This window comes from Periplaneta americana, chromosome 16 (assembly GCF_040183065.1).
Source record: "Periplaneta americana isolate PAMFEO1 chromosome 16, P.americana_PAMFEO1_priV1, whole genome shotgun sequence".
Taxonomy (NCBI): domain Eukaryota; kingdom Metazoa; phylum Arthropoda; class Insecta; order Blattodea; family Blattidae; genus Periplaneta; species Periplaneta americana.
In genome coordinates this window covers 127,182,354-127,206,128 of record NC_091132.1, presented here as the reverse complement: position 1 = coordinate 127,206,128, position 23,775 = coordinate 127,182,354, and the positions used below count along the sequence as shown (strand labels likewise).

At 35.8% G+C, this 23,775-nt stretch overlaps 1 protein-coding gene and 1 long non-coding RNA gene across 3 annotated transcripts in view; both read right to left on the bottom strand.

Moving 5' to 3' along the window:
* The window catches only part of LOC138690972 (uncharacterized), a 443,659-nt gene that overhangs the window by 91,146 nt on the left and 328,738 nt on the right, over nt 1-23,775 (bottom strand). The gene's annotated exons all lie outside the window — the stretch shown is intronic.
* The window catches only part of LOC138691210 (uncharacterized), a 39,695-nt gene continuing 24,867 nt past the window's right edge, over nt 8,948-23,775 (bottom strand). The window contains exons 2-3 of one of the 2 annotated variants that reach the window (XM_069813007.1): nt 18,472-18,775; nt 8,948-12,073 (exon numbers count right to left, since the gene is read on the bottom strand). In XM_069813007.1, coding sequence (XP_069669108.1) covers nt 11,967-12,073; nt 18,472-18,775 — 411 coding nt within the window. In that variant the 3' untranslated portion in view covers nt 8,948-11,966. Of the gene's footprint in view, nt 12,074-13,066; nt 18,776-23,775 lie in introns of those variants that run through there. The other variant, XM_069813008.1, reaches the window with a different exon arrangement.

Genomic DNA, 23,775 nt, shown 5'->3' with positions numbered 1-23,775 from the left:
ACCAAAGTCGTGCAAGAAATCAGTAAATACTGCGTAGACGTAAAAGTGCTTCGCGACTGCCATCTGTTGCAATAGTCGGGAACACGCTGAAAATACACTCACGGTCACCGTTTCATTATCAGTAAAGTAACAAGGTAAGATATTTGTAAAAACCCAAAACTTGGACATTTAATATGTTCGAACAAAAACAGTCCTATATGAATCTTGCCTATAATGGTAATTAAGACGCTCTTATGAAAGTTATTAAACTCGTTTTCGCTCTTTTCATAAACATACTCGCGTCTTAATTACTACCACTGTAGGCTCGTTGCATAATGTATTGTTACACAATAGTCTTATGAACGTATCTACAGTACGTAGATAAAAGTAGGCTATAAGAGGTGTAAGGATACAGAGACATTTGTGTCTTGATAGAATTTCTTCTTCCTCTTCATTATTATACTGTATATTAATTTTTATGTACTGTCAATGATAATATTAAGTAGTAGTATTAGTAGTAGTAGTGCCAGTAATAATAATAATAATAATAGGTCTAATAATAACTAATAAAACTGTTATGAAATCATAGGGAGGGCACGTGCCTCTGCATTCCTTAATGCTAGCTTCCGAATACGAAGCTTTAACATATACGTAGATCCTTTGACACGGAAAATGATCTCCTGTAGCTTGAATTTGTGTAAGTGTCGATCGGGGTAACGCGAGATTCACGCCGAGAAATATTAAGCACCGAGGTCGAAGATGAAATCAAGTCACAGCAGCAACGTATCTGTAGGCCTATGTCACTAAACAACATATTCCCTACGAAGGCTTTATGGCTTAGCGGTAGATCTCTTTCTTCTCGTTACAAAGACCAGGCTTCGAATCTCTCTATGTAAAATGCACGCGTCTAAACACAGCGAACTGATTCCCGAGCTATTTCGACGTGACTTCGTCTCTGAACAGCGACCAATTTCCGTGTCAAAGATGTACATAATAATAATAATAATAATAATAATAATAATAATAATTATTATTATTATTATTATTATTATTATTATTTATTTATTTATTTATTTAATCTGGCAGAGCTAAGGCCAGTAGGCCTTCTCTTCCGCCCAGCCAGACTCTAATTCTAATTGAATACAATTGGTTACATAGTTATTACATTAATATCTAGACCATAAAACAACATGAAAGTAAATAATGAAAGTTGGATAAGTAATGTTAATATGACAATAATAAACATTGGTAAGAAATAGTGATAATAATAATAATAATAATAATAATAATAATAATAATAATGAGATAATTTAAATATTTATTCTGTGATATATATTACTATTAAACACTGAGAAATCTGAAACTGCTATTATTGTTAACAAGAATTGTTAGAAAAATATTTCGTTAGTCTATTCTTAAATTGGTTTGATGTCTGACAGTCCCTGACATTACTCGGTAGGGAATTCCAAAGCCGAGGAACAGCCACAGTGAAAGAAGATGAATATGAGGATGTTCGGTGGGAGGGAATGGATAATATTGAGGACCGTTGTGATCGTGTGTCTAGGTTATGATGGGTGGATAAATTTTGAAAACGAGACACAAGATAGACAGGAGTGGAGAAATGCAATATGTGAAAGAGAAGGGAAAGACAGTGGATTTTCCTGCGATCTTCTAGACGGAGCCAGGACAACATTTCGAGGGATGGTGTTACGTGATCAGCCCGGCGAATATTGCAGACGAAACGGACGCACATATTATGAACACGTTGTAGTCTCTGCGCCGAAGTAACGCTTAGGTCAGTAAGCAGAAGATCACAGTAATCGTAGTGGGGCATCACGAGTGTTTGCACTAACATTTTTTTCATGGAAAAGGGTAGAAAATTCTTCAATGGCCTAAACGAGTGGATTAATGAGAATACTTTTTTGCATGAGAATACTTTTTTACATACATACATACATACATACATACATACATACATACATACATACATACATACATACATACATACATACATACATACATACATACATACATACACGAGCCATTTCAAAAGAGAAACGACTCAAAATATAAAGTTTTCAGATAAATGCATTTTTAAGCTCCATATTGTTATGAAGAAACCAATTAAGATACTCTAATTTGAAACATATAAGTTAGTATGTAAAATATCAGTAACGGAATTTGGAGTAATTTCAATGATCCTTGGATTTTTCACGGAAACATAGGCTATAAAACGTAGGTTTATCAAAACATTCAGTTTTGAGTTGTTTCTCTTTTGAATTGGCCCTTCTATATACAGAGTGGACCGTAAGTGATATAATCAATTTCAGGGAGTTATTCTTAGAGATTTCAAACAAAAAAAAATGTTGATACAATTGTGGTCATTTTTGCTTCCTTCTCTAGATAAAAATTGTTGTATATGAAATATTTAATAGCGTGTTTTGGGAAAGCCATTGATTTAATCCCCAGTATGTTCAGTCAGTTTAAGAGGGCAGTGTCTCATGATAATAAGTGATTGAAAGAATTATAGTTTTGTTTTTAAAATGTGCATAAATTTGATCCGAACACATGTAACATTGTAAAATTCTTTTGCAGAACGAAAAGTTACATTTGTTCGAATCTTATTTCTGCACATTTAAAGGAGAAAACTAAAATTATTTCAATCATTTATCATCATAATACACTGCTCTCTTAAATTGACAAGCATATTGAGAATTAAATCAATGGTTTTCGCACAACATGATAGCAAATATTTTTATATAAAACATTTTTTATTTCGAAAAGAAAGCAAACACGAGCAGAATTTATTGTATTACACTTTTTGTTTGAAATAACTAAAAGAATAGCTCCCTGCAATTAATGGCATTACTTACGGTTCACCCTATATATTATCTTGTACAATGAGGTGATTAATAAAAAACTGATATGCGAAAGAGGCAGTTATTTGCCAAGATACGGAGTAGGAAGTGTTGCGAAAACCTACAGATGAACAAGTGTCAAGGACATCATCTGAAGATAATTCATCTCTTATCTTTGCTACGTCTACTCCACTAGTACAGATTAATCAATTGCGTCAATCGAAGTGCACAGTGTACCCGTTGCTAAGGTCACAAAAACTTCGTTGCTACCGTAGTAGAGATAGAACTTAGAAGTTAATAATAATAATGCATTTCAATTCTTTATTGGCGTCTCTTTCAAATTGGTATGTCGAGCATTACAATATTTCACCAAAAGCAATGATTCAATGGCTTATATTCTTCTATCGCCTATACATCATGGTTACCTACTTACTTACTTATTAAAATGGCTTTTAAGGAACCCGCAGGTTCATTGCCGCTCTCACATAAACCCGCCATCGGTCCCTATCCTGTGCAAGATTAATCCAGTCTCTATCATCATATCCCTTCTCCCTCAAATCCATTTTAATATTATCCTTCCATCTACATCTAGGCCTACCCAAAGGTCTTTGTCCCTCCGGCCTCCCAACTAACACTCTATATGCATTTCTGGATTCTCCCATACGTGCTACATGCCCTGCCCATCTCAAACGTCTAGATTTAATGTTCCTAATTATGATAGGTGAAGAATACAATGCGTGCAGTTCTGCGTTGTGTAACTTTCTTCATTCTCCTGTAACTTCATCCCTCTTAGCCCCAAATATTTTCATAAGAATCTTATTCTCAAATACCCTGTTCCTCTCTCAAAGTGACAATCCAAGTTTCACAACCATACAGAACAACCGGTAATATAACTGTCTTATAAATTCTAGCTTTCAGGTTTTTTGACACCAGACTAGATGATAAAAGCCTTTCAACCGAATAATAACAGGTATTTCCCATATTTATTGTGCGTTTAATTTCCTCCGAGTGTCATTTATATTTGTTACTGTTGCTCCAAGGTATTTGAATTTTTCCACCTCTTCGAAGGATAAATCTCCAATTTTTATATTTCCGTTTTGTACAATATTCTAGTCACGAGACATAATCATATACTTTGTCTTTTCGGGATTTACTTCCAAACCTATCGCTCTACTTGCTTCAAGTAAAATTTCCGTATTTTCCCTTATCGTTAGTGGATTTTCTCCTAACATATTTACGTCATCCGCATAGACAAGAAGCTGATGTAACCCGTTCAATTCCAAACCCTCTCTGTCATCCTGAACTTTCCTAATGACATGTTGTAGAGCGAAGTTAAAAAGTAAAGGTGATAGTGCATCTCCTTGCTATAGCCCGCAGTGAATTGGAAAAGCATCAGACAGAAGTTGGCATATACTGATTCTGCTGTAAGTTTAATTGAGACATTTTAATTCAGTAGCCCATTTCCAAAACCAGCTATTTGCAAAGAATACTGTTAGCGAAGGAAAGAGGGTTTGTTTGGTGTCGTGCTTACAGTAATCAACGACAAAGGTCATTATTGTCTTTTGATAATTTAAATTCTCTCCTGCGCTATTTGTATTGCACGTGCGCTTGAAATACAATGTGGCAATGTTGTACGCTGCCTTGCTCTCTCTATCTGTCTCTCTCGACGCAAACGTTAGCAGGCTACCGCCTTCCGAATTGCCGTCGACTCTAGTCATACAGAAAATGAAATTGTGACCATAAAAATGTAGCTTGAAAGCAACTTCATATAAGTAGCAAAATTTAATTTGTTATATTGAATTATTTCAACGTTACAATAGCTTGTTTCTTAAAACGTGTATATGATAAAGTTATGCAATTTGTGTTCTTTTGTTTCGTGTGTTTTTGTAAAATATAATTACAATTAATGCTCCACCATAAATGTTGTAACTAAAACCTTGTGCATCCCTCGTGTTTATCGTACGGCTCGTCCTCTCCCACACGTTACCTGCACTTTGTTTACGTTTTCATTGTGCCTAAACGAGACGCTCTACTGTAGTTAGACAAATGTATAAAGGTCTTACGACTGATATTCAATTTGTGGAATAATTTGAAACTTTCACGGTATAAATACTCAAAAGGTAACAACTGGATAATATCCACGGCAGAGCAATGTCGATAGTCGACGCTACTGGCTGGCCACTAGTCACCAGGCCGTACCGAGCCGTGTCGAACAAAAGACAATCGAAATGGTGGTAGTAAAATTCATATTCTTAAATAATTCACTCCATTAGTCAAGTGCAAGGTTTTACGTAGTATAACGGCGGGTTTTGAATGCATTAAGAGAAAATGCAGATGTAGTTAGATCTTAAAGGAGGTTATCACAAGGAAATGAACAGGAAAAAAGGTGTGTTTCACGGAATATCATTAAAATGACGGAAAGTAAATTTCCGGTTAATGTTCGCCAAAGCGTAAAATCCGTAATTATGACCGCGTTGCTCTTTTATTTCTGGCCTATAGAAAAATACCTAGCCCTTTACGAAAAAAAAAAAAAATTAGGGGCCATGACATTATTCACCGCTTTCATTAGAGGCCTATTATTGTTTATCAATATAACGAATCAAAAACTGTCATATTACATAATTTTAACTACTACATGGACGAATGAAATCAAATTTTATGTTAAAATTAAAAAGCTTCGTCAAACACATGAAAATGATAACATTTATATTACATAATATGTACATGAACTTCATGTTAAAATCTCCTGTCACTTCCCTATCCCTAACTTAAACTAACCAAAGCTAACCTAACCTAACCAAAGCTAAGCTAACCTAACCTAACCAAAGCTAACATAACCTAACCCTAACCTAACCTAACATAACCTTCTCCCACTCCTCGACCTCATATCACTTATCACGTGCGGCTCGGGACAGGATCATATTACCTGACTGCGCATGCGCGGACTTGACTAATAAAAACCTAACCTTCGCATATGCAAGGTCTGTAACCGGAGCAAGAAGGGATCTCAATCATTTAAGCTGCAATGTACACGCGAAAATAAATTCAAGTAAGGATCACGCTCCCACTGCATGAGAGGTCCACGCATGCGCTACAGCAAAACTGTTTCTGTCGCGAACCTCTCATCTAAGCCAGTCGTCATAATTTACTCGCAATATTTACGCAAATACACATTGTCGCTAACAGTGGTGCTATCTCTCAATAATGTTCAGAACGAAGGAGGTAGACAGAGAGAGAGAGAGAGAGAGAAAAAAAACAAATTTCTCCCTCCAACTACGCCACACACCAACGTCATGTTATTATGTTGGCGACATTGTGTATTTAGTTAAATTTGGTGGTAAACGTAACGGCACGGTTCAAAGCTACCATGGTAATTCTCCAGTTTAGCACGCAAAAGAATACCACGTCAATTTTGACTTTAATTTTCCCACTATTTTGGTAAGATAATAATAACACTTTACTAAGCTATAAGCCTAGTCTTTATTCACTGAACTAACTCCACAATGTATAACGTAGATATGCAAAGCGCCCTGATTTTATCCCAATTACTTGATAATCAAAATAAATATGTTGTTTACGTTTTGTCTGCAACTGGTCAGTATTCCAAATATATACTAGAAACTATTTCATGAGATTTTACACACATGATGTTTGCAATGCATTTTTATAGTCGACATACTATTTTACTACTAAAATTTAATCTGGTATTGTAATCTTCCTCCTGACGCTCAGAATCAGAAACTCTTGCAATGAACATTTATGATGTCAAAAGATCATATCTATCGGATTTATTTCTCAACGTCGGTGACCGCAATAAAAACGCTATCCACTGTGCAGCATCTGTGAAAGCAATAGATCCACCACTGTGGGGCTAGCATTCATCTGGTCCAAAAAGTGAAGATAAGTTTACCATAATAACTCAAGAGAGTCTCTTCATCCTCTTACATATTAGACCTATGACTTGTTAGGTCACTCACAAAAGTTCAAGGAACTTCCTAGAGATCTTCTCCCTCAGGACGATAATTCAAAAGTTAGCGTTGTATACGAGATCGATCCATCCTTCCAATTTTGCCTGTACATGTCTATATATTCGATAACAGACTTGACATATAATTATTTCAGTATCGTTATGTCTGAAATTTCTTTCATCCCATTGTGTATATAATCTACAGTTCGTCTTAAAAATTTCATTTCACAAGCAATAATTCTGGACATGTAATTTTTGCGTATGGTCCAGGCTTTGCTGCCATAGGTTAAAGTAGGCCTTGCTAGTATCTTATAAGCTCGAATTGTTGTATGATTTTTAACCTGTGGAGGTTTGAAGTTTTTGTTTTTAATTATGGAAATGTTCATGTTGTATTCATTAGCTCAGCCTTTCTCAAACTATGGTCCGCGGACCACCTGTGGTTCTCGAGATCTGCCCTTGTGGTCCTTCAAAAAATGCAGAAGAAAAAATAAAATTCAAACGATTGCGCATCACTCTATAGCTGAAGATCTCAGAGTTTGGAAATAACACATGGCAATCGCCTTTCGCTTTTTCTGCCAGTACTGACATATTATGAAATTTATTTCCCTATCTGTCCACCGACTTCCCACTCTACTGTCAACAACAAAAGAGGAATTTAAAGCACTATGAATGTGGTATTTCCCTGCACATCTGGCGCCGTGCCTGTAACCCAGCCAAGGGACCATCCATATTCATAACAGAGGACCGAACTTTTTTATGTATTGATGACTTTCTTAATAGATTTGTCAACACCCAGTTTGCACATTGAAATCGTCACGTACTGTACGTACGTCGTACACCAATAATACAACTCTGAGGTCACACCTTGAAACTTATTTTCCAAGCAAATATGACGAATTTTCATGGGTTCGTGATCACTTTCATTGAGTGAAAGAGAACAGTTAATTGAACTTTCGAATGAGATCGGACTTAAAATGAAATTCCAAGCGGAAGGTATGGTTAATTTCTGGACCTCATCACAAGTGAAAACAGAATATAGTGAACAGCACAATAGTGCTTTAGAGATTACAATTTAGTTTGCTTCTACGTATCAGTGTGAGAAAGGGTTTTCATCTAACAAACGAAGTAGGCTACCGAAATCGACTTTATGTATGTGACGATCTCCGACTTAAGCTTAGCAGCATACGTCCAAATATAGAACCGTGCAAGAATCGGCAGGCTCATCCATCTCATTAATATGAGTACGAACATTCAGGCCTATTTATTTTTAGTTAATAAATTAAAGATTATCGAAACTCTGATAGCCTTGAATTACTAAAGAAACAAAATGAATTTTCTTCTTCTAACATTAGCTTAATTAGTCAATACTAATATAAAATTAATTGAATTTAATTAGTTTTAATTAATTAATTCTATTTTAAAATATAATTATACTGGTATCAAAATATGTTACATAAATTATAAATTTGCTTTCGAAGAGAATAAGAGTGAGGTGGTCCGCGGAACTGTTCCGACTTAAGAAAGTAGTCCCCACTTCAGAAAAGTTTGAGAAACTCTGCATTAGCTAAAAGTTCAAATTGATAAAATGATCGCTGCAACTCACCTTCGGATTTTCCGATTTCCGAACGAACACTATATTGTCGGCTGTGTAGGACACCTAGATTTTAAGTTCCTACTAATCTTCATGTTTCCGTACTATTTTCCATTAATTTACGAGAGGATATTATATGTTATAAAAGACAATGTTTATAAATTTCATCCTTGCCTTACTTCTTGATTGATTCGTTTCCATTCAATGTGGGAATTCAAAATTATTATGGAAATATAATTGTCCTTATATACACAGTATATTAGTTGTTGTTTAATATTAATAATAATAATAATAATAAAAATAATAACAATAATAATAATTTATTTTAGCTGGCAGAGAGAAGGCCATAAGGCCTTCTCTTCCACTCAACCAGCAAAAAGTATACATACATATGTATAAACTTACAAAGAATTCAACAATTTGATTTAGATAAGAGCTACATGTTTACAAGAGTTATTTACGAATTAAACAACAAATTACTATGAACTATTAATTATACACTGAAATATAAACTATGTAGCAGAATTAAGCTAAAATATATAGAATGTTAATATATTTCAAATAATGTTGGATAATAGAAAGAGATTATTATGACACAATTTTGAAAATACAGCACTATCAGGATGCATGTCTAAAGGAAGGAGTAACAATGCAGACAGTGATAGTTTAAGTCAGTATGATTGGAGTGAAATGCTAAGAAGGTTATCTTTTAAGCTGTTTTTAAAAGTGTTTGTTGTCTTGCAGCCCCTAATACTTTGTGACAGGGAATTCCATTGTCGCGAGGTGGATACTGTAAAAGATGATGAATAACGAGATGTTCTATGAAGAGGTATACTTAACGCGCCACAGATAAGTGATCTGGTATTTACATCGTAGTTAGAGTATAGATAAGAGAAACGAGACGAAAGGTAATTTGGTGTTGAAGTGTGCAGAATTCGAAAGAGTAAAGACAAAGAGTGTGAAGTTCTACGTTCTTTAAGTCGGAGCAACGAAAGACTTGCGAAGGACGGTGATATGTGAACATATAGTCGGATGTTGCATACGTATCTGACGCACATATTCTGAACTCGCTGTTTAGTCAACTGTCCGAAGACAGGTTTGAATCTCATAAGTAGGCTTCGAGATTTCGGACCCAATAGAGCAGTTCAGTGGGAAATCCGCATAACGGCGTACTGAGTGTAGTGGTAACGCGTACTGTAGAATGAATGCCAACAAATACGCAAAGACGGTTGCGAAATTCAAGGAACTAGCACACACTCTTCCTCTACCTCCAGAGCCTATTGTTACTAGATGGGGTACATGGCTTAACGCAGCTATTTATTATGCCAAATACTCCCGTACAATTGTGCAGATAATCAACACATTGAGTGACGACTCTTCTACAATTAGAATAATTAAAGCTCTAGATTTGAAGGTTCTGACGAATAACTTGGTTTTCATACAAACCCATTTTCAAACTGTGTCTGAAACTATTACATGGTTAGAAAAGTCAGAGCAAGAGTTGCCGGAAGCCCTCAAGTTAGTTGAGGAAATGACACAGAGAATTAATGAGACACCAAGTACACCGGTTACTGAACGTGTAAAACAGAAGTGGAAATCAATTTTATGTAAAAATAACGGATATGGAACATTGTGTAACATAAAAAGCAAATTAGTGGACATAGAGTCACCCGAGAATAAAGGACTGTCTCTTAGAGACTGCAATGATGTTAGGTTTTTTCGTTTTGCTCCTATCATGTCATGCGACGTAGAGCGCAGCTTTTCACAGTACAAACTTTGTTTGACAGATAACCGAAAAATATTTACGTTTGAGACACTGAGAATGTATCTTGTAGTACATTGCAATTCGGTACTGTAACTGCACTTCCTAAAGACGACCAATAGGATAAATGAAGAAATTAAAATTGCTACATCTTTATTTCCACCATTAACACTGTGTATAATTAAACACAAATGGCTATAAAAGACAGGAGAATAAATGCTTTTCACATTCTTTTGACAATGTCATTGTGTAACGTATATTTACTTTCAGAATGTACATATGTGTGTTTCCCCATAATACCGTACTATACTCTAGACAGCAACGTTGTTACCTCAACACATCTCTACCTTTCACTACCTGCAGCGAGTCAACAAGCTATAGTACATGCACAGTAAACTTACTGTATCGGGTTCCAAGTCTTGAAGCCTACTCATAAGTAACACCAATAAGACATCACTCATGAGGCAACTAGGCCAGGAAATAAGGGAGTAAGGTGGCCATTTCCTTTCCCCTCCAATACATTCATTGCCGATTATACCTGTAATATATATACGGGTGTCTCATCTAACTCTGCGACGTCACATATTTTCGAAATGAAACAAGATGTGAAAAATCTACTTGCACAGGCATATACCCATGTCAGGACTCACACAATGGAAGGGTATGCATAATCCAAAAAATTAAAAACTCAAAGTTACTTTTTTTAAATGGATTTTTCTCTAGCGAACTGTAAACTAGAGGTACAATTACTGATAACAGAATTGGTTTAACTTGTCTAAATCTCATACCTTCTGAAGTAAGTAAACTTTTAAAAGGTGGCAACGGAGACACTATTTATGACGTCATGCAAAGAATGTAGTACGGTGCACACAGCAAGGTTTGCTTGCAATGTCTCTGTACTAAAAGCATGCATTAATCAAAACAATATCAGTACAGCACGCTCCACTTGTCAGTGGCTCCCGATCTGGTATACTGTACGTCTGTATAGGTATTAGCCGTCCAAGTCGAGTGAGGAGCCGGCGGCGGTTCTGCGAACTAAACTGTTTATCAACTGTGGCCATGGATGAATATATAATAGGATGCGAAACTTACCGAGTTTCTCGTAACACATACTAAAGGCGCTGTTGTAGAAAATGATCTTGCTGCCACCTGTTAGAGGGAGGGGCGTTATTACATCTAGCAGAGCACCAAGTAGCGAAAAGAGTAATTACTCCATGCATTTAGCAGCGCACCTGGTGACGAAAATGTTAAACTGTGCAGAAAGTATTCCCTCCCTCCCACCCTCATCGATATTCAAAACTAGCCCAATTTAAAATAAAACATTTACATTTTTATTCCTCACAGCATCTTCTACTGAAAATTCTTACTGGAGCCAACAGGAAGATAAAATATACGATCTATTTTACACTACCCAATTAAAATATAACCAGACACAGACAAAAAAAATAAAGCAAAAGGTTAGATAATTGGGATTGTATTCTTTGGGTAGTTATTGTACAGCGCAATTGAAAAGTCTGCAAGAACTACTTAGATAGTTCAATTTATTATATTACTATTACTTTACAATACATTCAACAACACTATTTTTTTTACAAAGTCCATAAACATCACTGTTTAACATCCACTGCTTATACACACACGTAATATCACTTTATGTTCACTTATTACCAAGTTTCTGTCTGCCATCTTGGCTCCTCGTCGAGTCCTCTAGCAATATCTCGAATAGATAAATAGAGAACTCTGGGTAATGTACCCAACACGTAGTTCTAATGTTGACCACCTACGACGTTGGGCGCTGATCATCTTATTTCAGCCCCCCCCCCACTGCCAGATGGTGCTGACCGCAGTTTCGCATCCTATTATATATTTATCCATGCTGTGGCTATGAGTTATCATCCAGTCTGCTGTCAAAAAATCTGAAAGTTAGAATTTATAAAACAGTTATATTACCTGTTGTTCTTTATGGTTGTGAAACTTGGACTCTCACTTTGAGAGAGGAACATAGGTTAAGGGTGTTTGAGAATAAGGTGCTTAGGAAAATATTTGGGGCTAAGAGGGATGAAGTTACAGGAGAATGGAGAAAATTACACAACGCAGAACTCCACGCATTGTATTCTTCACCTGACATAATTAGGAACATTAAATCCAGACGTTTGAGATTGGCGGGCATGTAGCACGTATGGGCGAATCCAGAAATACATATAGAGTGTTAGTTGGGAGGCCGGAGGAAAAAAGACCTTTAGGGAGGCCGAGACGTAGATGGGAAGATAATATTAAAATGGATGTGAGGGAGGTGAGATATGATGATAGAGACTGGATTAATGTTGTGGACCAATGGCGGGCTTATGTGAGGACGGCAATGAACCTCCGGGTTCCTTAATAGCCAGTAAGTAAGGCTATGAGTACATCCGTGTTCACTCTCAGTCGGCCTGTATACTATCGACGTATCGAACAAAAAATTTTGAAATTGAAAACATAAGAGTGTACAAAAGTTGCCTTGTAGGCTCTACTATAACCAGTAAAAAACTAGGTCTTGATTACATTTTTCACCGAGTCGCAGGAGATTAGAGACTATCGTATAGGCCTACCTAAAGTAAAATTTTTATTTTTTTTTAAATTTCATCGGTGCATGGTCATTGGGGCCTAAGTCACTTCTTTTCTACAATTTTTAGTATCTGAAAAGATATTAAAAGACAAATGCAGTAAACTAATCATTTTGCCTTACCTACGTCTTATTACGTTTTGAATTTCGAATTATACAGTACATAGGCCTACCCTTCCATTGTGTGAGCCCCGCCTTGGGTACATGCCTGTGCAAGTAGATTTTCCACACCTCCTTCCTTTTCGAAAATATTTGAGATCGCATAGTTAGGTTATATAACAGATGTGTACTGAAGAAAATAATTCAGTTCACTATTAGTCAGTTTTATTTAGGAACTGTAATACAAAATATTGAACATACTTCATTATTCAATTAATTACAATTGAAGAGTCCACTGCAAGAATGATGGATGTCATTTGGAATACATTTTGCAGGAGAAGCAATTGAAAGTTTGAAATGCTTAGCACTCAAAGCTTAACTGTGATTTTCCGATCATTACTGGACAATGACTATCAGTGTTAATGCCATATAACTCTGTATGTACATTCTATATGTCTTAAGCTATGCATTGACAGTCTTGGTTCACTTTCGACAAGAAAGTGACATCCATCATTCTTGTAGTGGACTCTTCAATCTAAAAAATATCCCATACATATAAAACTATTCAGGGCAAGCTTATTATTCCGAGAAAAATTTGCTACATTATTTACCTTTCAAAATTAAAGTTAAATACAATAAAACAGAGCAAAATAAATATGTATTTTTTTCTTAAGAATTTCATCCATCGACCGTATAGTAAAATACGGATAGAATCACGCTGGTTCGGACTTAGACTGTACAATAAAAGGATTACATTTTTTTACATACATTGGTCAATTTTCCTGACATTTAAAAGCCTTGCTTGTTCCTTGACTTAGTTGTAATCTTATTTTAAACTATTAATACAAGGTGCCCCAGAAAAACGGGCGATTTTAAACCTCCGGCTAAGTTCGCTTGGATTCGGCTGAGGACATTCTCGTTGTGTTTAGGAGTGTATACCATTTAGTTAGGATGGAGAATTGGAATTGTGCACAACGTAGGTGTGTCATCAATGCTTATTAAAAATAAAGCTGTAGTTTCGTGACTGCACAGTGCTTGTTTCAGGAGCATTAGAATATCTGTTGTAATGGTCAGAGCTATCCGCGCATGCTACCAAAACGTGGGCTGGAATTTGGAAAAGACAGGTTCTGCTCTAAAGAATAAGCGTACAGGAAGAATGAAAAGTCTGCGAACATCAGAGAACATCGCTGTTGTAAGAACTACATTCGAGGGAAGCCCTGAAAATTCTGCTCAAACCCACTTTGTATCTCTTGGGACATCGCGTTCTAGGGGTGCTATTCATAGACATTTCGCTAGCCCGCGCTACGAGCGTGCTAAACTAGCCCCGGCTATCGACTGGTTACTTGTACAGGATTCACGTCATGTCATATCATATCATATCATATCATATCATATCATATCATATCATATCATATCATATCATATCGTATCATATCATAGCGGTGGCGAAAATGTAATCGTGCGCCGAGCCACTGTGTAACCTGCAACGTGCATAGCACCTATGGAAGGAGGCGGACACCCGAAGGGGAAGTAAAGCAACTGTCTGACGTATTAACGGATTTTCATTTTCCTTACGTCAAGCACTTAAATATAATTTTATACAGTACAAGGCTACAAACTAATGTTTAGTACGGGTAACGAAGAAAGAAATGAACAATAAATGAACAATATCACAATCTAAAATTAACTGTCTTCAGAATGTCTCTGCGACAAAGTTTCAAAATCAGGAATTATGTCACTTACTGCTGGTCGTAGTTGATCACGAAGGTATTTGTCTGTCAGTCGTGATCTAAATTTGGTTTTTACTATTTTAATTGTTGAAAATATTTTTTCACAAACGTAAGTTGTAGCGAAAATGGCTTCAACAGAGCAAGCGAAAGAACGAAGCTTGGGATATTTATTTTTTGGCAAAGATTTGAAAGTTCAACATTTGTCAAGTCCTTACATCTAGCTTTCATTTGACATCACATAGTAAATCAGAGAGTTCAAATTGAAGAGCTAACCGCATTATTCGTACATCTGCTGAAAAAGGATCGGTGTAAGAGATGATGATGATGATGATGATGATGATGATGATGATGATAACAACAACAATAACACTTAACCTTTTAATGTTTCATCAGTAACATGTAGTATAATGCCGTTTTATGTTATACAACCGTTTTCCTCGTAATATTTGTGAACAAATCATACATTTAATATTCTCATCATACTGACAGCAAAAAAATGCGTCCTCTCATCCTATTTGGAACTTTCGTACATGGTTTCGAGAGAGACATATGCCACTCGCAGGTCAGAGACAAATACAAATGGAACGGAGTTTGACTCCAGTGAGTGAGAGAGTGGGAGTTGGCGGAGGTTAGAAGCAAGCGAAATGCACAACTATCACTGCGAGCCACAATATCTCGCGAGTCACGTTCTCGCCACGGCTGTATATCATATCATATCATATCATATCATATCATATCATATCATATCATATCATATCATATCATATCATATCATATCGCTAACACTGGTTTATGAATACGAAAAACGTTAGTTCGCTGATAATCCACCGGAAGCCCTCGCTAAGAATGTCTATGAATACGGCTGCTTGTGTCTGCCGCATGCTGCATAAAGTCTTATACTTACATCTTTACAAAATGCGAATGGTTCAGGCATTACAGGAAAGTAGATGCGCATGCGCATGCGCACAGATGTCACTGGATCATTACGACGGATCTTCTAATGCTGCCAAAACAAGCGCTGTGCTGTCACTAAACTATAGCTTTGATTTTTTTAACGAGCATTGATAACACACACGCTGTGCACAACTCCAGTTATCTATAATAATTAAATGGTATACACTCCTAAACACAACAAAAAAGTTCTCAGCCTAATACAACCGAAATTAGCCGGAAAAAGCCGAAGCTTGAAATCACCTGTTCTTCTGGTCCACCTTATAATTATTATCAATATTTCTTATACAATTTAAATATCGGTGTTCGTAAGTAACCATATGAATACAAAATACAAATAACTACTATATAATGAAAATCTGTGTAGTTAGTAACTTGCATATGGGCTATTTAAACCGCAAATATCTATAAGCGAATTCACATCTTATTTTAATTAAAATGTGTTTTCATACAAATGCAGAAAATAAAAGTTTCCCTTTGTTATTTTGGTGTACAGTAATGGTTTAATTCGATTTTTAAATGAAGAAAACTAACTACAACTAATAAAATTGTTGCAAGACGTATTCTACAGGGTATTTCCGATGTAGTGTTACGAACTTTCAGGGATGATGGCGAAGGGCACATGTATCAATTTCCATGGTCCGGAAATGACTGAGTCGAAAGTTACAAGCAAAAATAGTTCTGTGGAAATGAAATAATTTTATTCCTCTGTAAACCTTATTTATGTGTATTTATCTGTACATCTTACACATACTGCATTCATCTGACGTTGTTTACGTTGTCTACTTACAGTATTCCATTCAGTGCGCTGTCTGAGGGATGGGGACAGTAAGCTACACTAAAGCAATGCAGATAGCGTAGTGTGTAACGGACATGGTCGGTTCTGATATGCACGTCTGTAGACAGCAGTGTATGTGTACAAGTTGCAGTGTCCAGTCGATCAGTCCTAGTGGAATGGAGGAGTACACGAGAGCGGAATAAGCAGACGTGCTTTTCGAATACGGATGAGCCAATGGGAACAGTAGACAAGCTCACAGATTGTATCGGGGCAAGTACCAACGTAGGAGATATTCGGCCCATATCATTTTCCCACGACTGTTTCAAAATTAAGGGAAGAAGGGCACGTGGTGCCAAATTACAATTCCATTTCCACACAACTATTTTTGCATATAACTTTCGACTCAGTCATTTCCGGACCATGGTTCCTGATCTCAGATTGATACATGTGCCCTTCGCCATCATCCCTGAAAGTTTGTAACACCAGCTCGGAAACACCCTGTATATACAGAGTGCAAACGATATACAGTGTCAGAAAAAATGCTGGTGGTAAAACATAACTGAAGAAAAAATTCAAATGAAATTTTCTATAACTACCCAATTTTCCATTTAAAAACGTGTATCGTGAGTCCATTTTTTTTAAAATTAGAATAGACAGCCCTTATTTACTGAACCGAAGCAGTCATTTTTTATACTTATTACTCTGTTGTGTATTGATATATGTTGGCGTAAGATCATTTGCAATGGACTTCATGTTCAGTTGGAATGTAAACAAACAAATCTTAGACTACTATCAATTTAGAAATATGGTATTTTTACAAATTAAAATACAACCATAATAAGTAATTAAATTTAACTAGACATTTTGTTCAGTAACAGCGGTGACCAAAGCGGGTGTCATGATTGCATCGTGTGATCACAGACATTCAAACGGGTACAAGGAGTTTCCTGTACATTGCTGCGTGTTTCATTCACGTACTTAACGCAAGCAGTGGCGGTATCATGTCGCTCTACAAACTCTGTCTCTACAAGCAGTAATAGGTGGTTTCGTAAAGAATGAGAAGGGGAACTTTTTTTGTTGTTCTGTCAGAGAAAATGTAATATGTTTACTTTGCTCAACGTTCAATTAGGAGAATATAGAAACATTAATTGCCACGCTGAATAATGTATTATTATTATTATTGTTATTATTATTATTATTATTATTATTATTATTATTACTATTATTATTACTGATCACTAAGTATGTGTTTCTATAATTCTTCTGTACGTGCATGAATATTTTTATTTTTAGATCTTCTCCCTAGAACGAAAACATTATTAGGTTTTATCTCAATTTTAATCTTCTTAACACTTTAGATGAAAGTAACTACAGTATTTATTAGTTATTCATGTAATAATAATATTATAGAAACACTGATTCAATATTATGTAGCAACGAACTGTTAAACGGTAGGAATTGACATGTTTTAATTCATAGCCAGGAAGAAAAATATGACATAAATAAATATAAAGAAGTCAGCTACCTAATGAGGTTTGAAATATTCGAGCTTTAAAGCAGAATTTCTCAAAAGAGTAATGATTAAAATAGCTTACATAACTTGTCCATAAGAAGTTTTTAATTTTGAAAAACTACAGATTTCTCGACTAAGTATCGAGATAAGAATTTAGAAAATTCCTGATTATATTCAAGAGAAAAGTTAAAAAAAGAAGCAAGAAAAATCGTATATTATTCACTGGCTCTTGATGACAGCAGTGACATTACTGATACAGCAAAGCTTGAAATTTTTCCGCGGGATTGATCAAGATGTTAGTACAGGAACCACCACTGGTTGTAGTTTTCATGCCAAGTACCTTTCCTCCGTCTCCTTTCTTCTGTCGCATGTAATCACTGCAGCTCGAGTTTTGGTCACCGCTGCTGTATAACATGAATATAGGTGCAAAACCTCGTCTCGGTTCCTACGAATGGGGTTACATTATTTTTATTCTTAAACACCGATTATGAATTAAAGCTATTAAAGGTAAATTAGGCCTATTTGATAATTACTATCTGAGATATAATAATTACACCGAAAGAAAACATTCACTTATCAATATAGCCTCTTAGCCATAACTTTTATGGACTTGCTTTTAATATTGGGATAAACAGGTTTACCTTCTTCTTGAATATCTTCGTAGAAAATTTCAGTTAGCACCTCCATACCAAATTTGTGCGCAAGTTTCTGAGACGGTACAGCTGTAAAAACTGTCATGGTCACATTCAAACCGACAGCTTTTCCAAGATCGGTTCTAGTTTTCAGAATCTCCAGACCCAGGCCTTGGCCTCTGTACACTGGATCCACGCACAGTCCCACAGCTATCATACATTCTTCCACATCGTACCGCTCAAACACATTTGCAGAACCGATTGCCCTCTCCATCAAGTCCCTTATTATTATCTTCGTGACTCGACCTTGGAACTAAAATGTAAACAACATAATGTTAAGAACAGATCACTAATGATCACCATATTCATTAATAGACTATAATTACATCCACTTGTACAACAGTTTTAGTTGATTATTTAACGACGCTATATCAACTACTAGGTTATTCAGCGTTGATTGAATTAGTGATAGCGAGATGAGATCAAGTATTGGTCTTAAAATACATGACAGTCGTCTTATGAAAGGGGAAAATCTCGGGAATACCCAACAAAGTAATCAGCTCAAGCGGGAATCGAACTGCCATAGAATACGAGCAATAGTCATTCATTCATTGAACCAAGACCGTCTCCAATTCGCAGACCTTAATACAGAAAAAAGATGGCCGCCGCTGCGGTCCAACCATTTCCATTTATATAGACGGTTCCGCCATACATTTATGTCAAAATAGTTAAATGTTTCGTATTTATTAAGTTGAATTACTAAATTTTGTCCGAAATAAACGTCCAGCGTTAATTTATTAGTAATGTTAGGTTCAATTTAAAAGGCGAGACAACAAGATAAGTACGGTACGAGTAGAAACACATTGCTATAAAGTTATGAACTTGACAGTGCAAACGCAGCCTGAAAATAGTTTTCAGTAAGTTCAAAATCATACCCTGAACTCCGTGTAAGTTACTGCAGTAAATGCAAATGTTCACTAATAGTTGTTGGGCATACAAAAGGATAACACATGCTCAAAATGAATAACACAATTAAACAAGGTCAGCCAATATTAGGCCTACAAAGTCTACTAATACAACTGCTGCTGCTATTACTACTTCCACTATTACTTCCACTACTACTACTACTACTACTACTACTACTACTACTACTACTACTACTAATAATAATAATAATAATAATAATAATAATAATAATAATAATAATAACTTAATAATAAATCAGTTTATATTTTATTTTTTTTATAGATGGATGTTGACAACTTAGGGTCCTTAGCCTAATTTGTCTTGAATTTCAATTTTTTTATTTTTGCCACTTTTGGACTCAGGCCTAATTCTTCATGACTTATTTTCACTTTTCTCTATAATTGGTTTGAAATGTTTTTCCCTTGTTCAACATTTTTGTATAGTTATTAATGATGGAATTTCTTCTACACTATCATCGTTCAAGTTACCTTAAATAACAGTCATAAATGAAACCATACTTCTTTCCTGAACATCACTTTTGAAACTGATTAAAAGTGCTAATAATGTCCCTTTCATACCATTCCCTGACAAATTCTTCTTCTCTCTCCATCTGTTCCCCTTTCCGTTGATGTGGATTCTTTCTAGCGCTAGAATGACTGACAGTACGGTATGAAAGTTGGTTAGGAAATATGGTTCTTAGGCGTCATGGGTAAGATTCGAAATTTCCCGAGGAATACGAAAAGCATCACCATTTACGATAGGAAAAATATCTTTCCTAATAACTAATCTAGGTTCAAAATGTTTTATGTCTAACACTGTAATTTTAGGAGGATAGGAACTAGCCACCCTACCCCATTATCTATTGGCTTAGTTGCCTCACAAGTGGTGCCTTGTTGGTATCATTTGTTAAGTTCAGACCTGTCTTCGGACAGTTGACTAAACAACAACAAACTGTAATTTCCGTAACTTGGAAATTGTTACGATTATGCACTAAACCATTTGTCGCGTAGTAAGGTTGTATTTTCGGGAATTTGAACGCTGAAATGAGACACAGATCCACTATTATAATTATTACAACCCGGTACACAACACGAACGGTCCATTTCACGACGTAATTAACACAGGAAAACATCATAACAAAACCACGTGGTAATCATGCTTGGACAGCTACCGGCGCCATTTTAGCCACTATCGATATCTACATTAAGATCTGAGTATTGGAGGCTGTCTTGATTGAGCCTATCTTTCCAGAATCGGAACATAGGCACCTCCTGGCTGAGATTTCCTTACCTACAATAGAATTAGTTACACTTATTTATCGACAGAGGGAAGAGGGACAAATGGTTAAGCTGATCACCTCCAACACCACCTAGTATGCAACTGAAGTATTACTAGAAGGAGAAAGAAGCGAAATTTTGTCCAGAGGCACCGAGGCTTGGAGGTGTTTCACGACACGGGACACACGGCTTAAAGTCCCATCCGGAGGACTTGCGCTCTGGATTTTTGAGTACTGAAAAATCCATCGACCTCAGCCGGCTTTGAACCCGCAACCCTTTAGCCCTAGACTAGTCATGTCAACTGATGCCCATAGGATCAAGCGCGCGCTTTAGAGCTCAGGAGAGCCTGAGCGCTTTACAACGGAAATGAAAGAGACAGACGAAAGAGGTAGTATATGCCGCTTGGTCGAGCTATATACAGGATGGCCAACACTGATACAGTAGATAAAGGGAAGAGAACTTATTAAAACTGTATCCATGTTAATTTTTAGATTTGTCTGAGAAGTATAGTACATTATAAGGATTTAAGTTTTAATTGTAATGCTCTTTTTTCACAAGTTTGGTTTTTTTATTCAAAAGAAATATTTTATCAACTTTTTTTTTATAGAAAAGTGAAATTTTCAGATATAGGCCTATTTATTTATTAGCCTTACATAATGTTTTCGTAAATCTAATATACCGTAAATACGTATTACTGAAGATAGTGTATGGAAATTTTTGAAAATATTCGCATGGAAATTATATGTAATCAAATAAATGAACAAAACAACTACTGTTACATCACAAGCAAAAGATACGTGCCCATGTGTTATGAAAATGTCAGCTCTATAGCTTCAGCACATTTCGAGAAAATAATTTAATATTTTTATGATAGGAAGTTGCTCACCAATATCTTCTTAAAAGCATAATGCGATAAGAGTTTTGTTATGGAATATTAGTTACACTTAAAACATACACAGCACCTAGGTAACTTTGCTTTGTACTGTAATATTGTTTTGATTAGTTTATTGATTACTTTTATAAGGCTAAAGTTACCATCAATATCAATTCCAATTTATCATGTCATACTCAATATCTTTTTTGGGATATCAATTTCTTTATGAATAATGTGTTTGATCCATTTAGTACAGCATAGTTGTACTACTATGGAATTTAAGTGAATATTCCTTCTTAACTCTTTATTATGTTATTAAGATTTAAAACACAAGTGCAATATTAAGAAATTGCTAATAGTACTTTTGTTTTACAGACAGTGTAGATAATATCAAACAGAAAGAAGCCATATAAAAATAACGACATAAAATTTCACGTTCCGTTTGAAGTTTGTGCACCACTGCTTTCTTAATCCAACAGGTTGCTTATTCATATAGACAACCCTTCCTCTTTCCATACTTAGCGCTTGATGCCCGCGCACGACGTCAAGTTCAGAAAAAATGCGCTTGCTTTGCCATTAGTTTCCTAGACTATTGGGGACGACAACACTCATTCGGTCCTAAATTTATTAATAATTATTGATTCTCTTCTTATATGTATTATTATTTTATTCTATTTCTGTTTTATATTTCCTGAATTTTAATAGTCTAAATCTAATTCAAAAATTCTAAAAATTTATCTGTGTTTTTAAATAAAGAAACCACGCCCGAGCGAAAATCCGAACCAGCAGACTATCGCGCCTGTCGCCAGAGCTATGCCAAGTTACTGTATTTGCAAGTCGGCCACTTGTGAAGTTTCAGAGCGTTGTTGTTACTCGTCCCGGATGAATGACGTAGAACAGTGGTCAGAGCGCGTGATTGAAGGTAATTCTGTGTCCCAGAGGACTGTCAGTGCAGTGTTAAATAAAAGCTATAGTATATAATGAGAACGCACACAGTTGCACTTATCGTTTTTCTTTTCATTTATGGTCAAGTAAAAATATTTGCTTCTTACTTTCGTTTGCAATTGATTGATAAAATAGATCTTAGTAATGATCACGAAAATTATGCAGGTATACTCGTGTTTTGTGTTTATATTTTACATATATCAGTAATCTACGACTATTTATCAATTACTCCGTTATTTATTTATTTATTTAGCCTGGTAGAGATTAGGTCATTGGGCCTTCTCTTCCCCTCTACCAGGGAATTACAACTACAATATTAAGAATACAATTACAATTATAATTTACAATTAATATTAAATTTACAAATACAATATAAATTAAAGTACTAAAAGATTAACTGATTAATAAAGGCTAGACAGTTTATTGTAGATGTTAAGAAGAAAGAATTCTTTTTTACAATTAAGTAAACATTAAACCTACTCTACGCAGTAAGAAAATGCTTAAGGTACGTTTTCCTCGGTGCGGCTGTCGCAATGATCGTTCAACGATAATCATTGAGCACTATTAGTTTGTATTTCATATGGAGCTGTTTTCCTCCGAGCGACTGCCGCTAGAGTCGTTAACGACGATCGTACGTCAGGAAAAGGTTGAATATAATCGTCAGTCGTTAACGTTTGTTGAGAGAAAGAGGTGTATCATGGTTCCTTCGTTTTCTGACGCGGATTATGAAATTCTTTTCGAGGAAGTGGCGAATCATCCCTCACTGTGGCAGCTGTCACATGCGTCCTATAAGGATCAAAGTGACAATAAAGTTGGAATATCAAGTTATTAATTAAGTTATTTAAATTCTTGATACAGTCTCTCTTCATTTTTGAGTTCAAGCAAACGGTGGTTTTTTTTGCTCTTTTCATCCCATACGTATGGAGAAGTATTTCGTTGTCTTCCATCTCCTCAATCAAAAGGCATTTAAGTAATCTATTACGTCTACTCATTAAACTCATTCTGTTAAACACAACCTTCCTCTAGAACGATGCGATTGCGAATGAAAACACGGGACTAGTGAAAAATCAACAAATCGCAGACACTCCGAGAAAAAAGGTAACCAACGATTATCGTTCAACATTTAATCGTTCAACAATAATCGTTGAATGATCATCGCGATAAGCACCGAGGAAAACGTAACTTCAATAAGTTTGTTTTTGAACGCTGCTAAATTCCGACAGTCTCTGATGTCACTGGGTAGGGTATTCC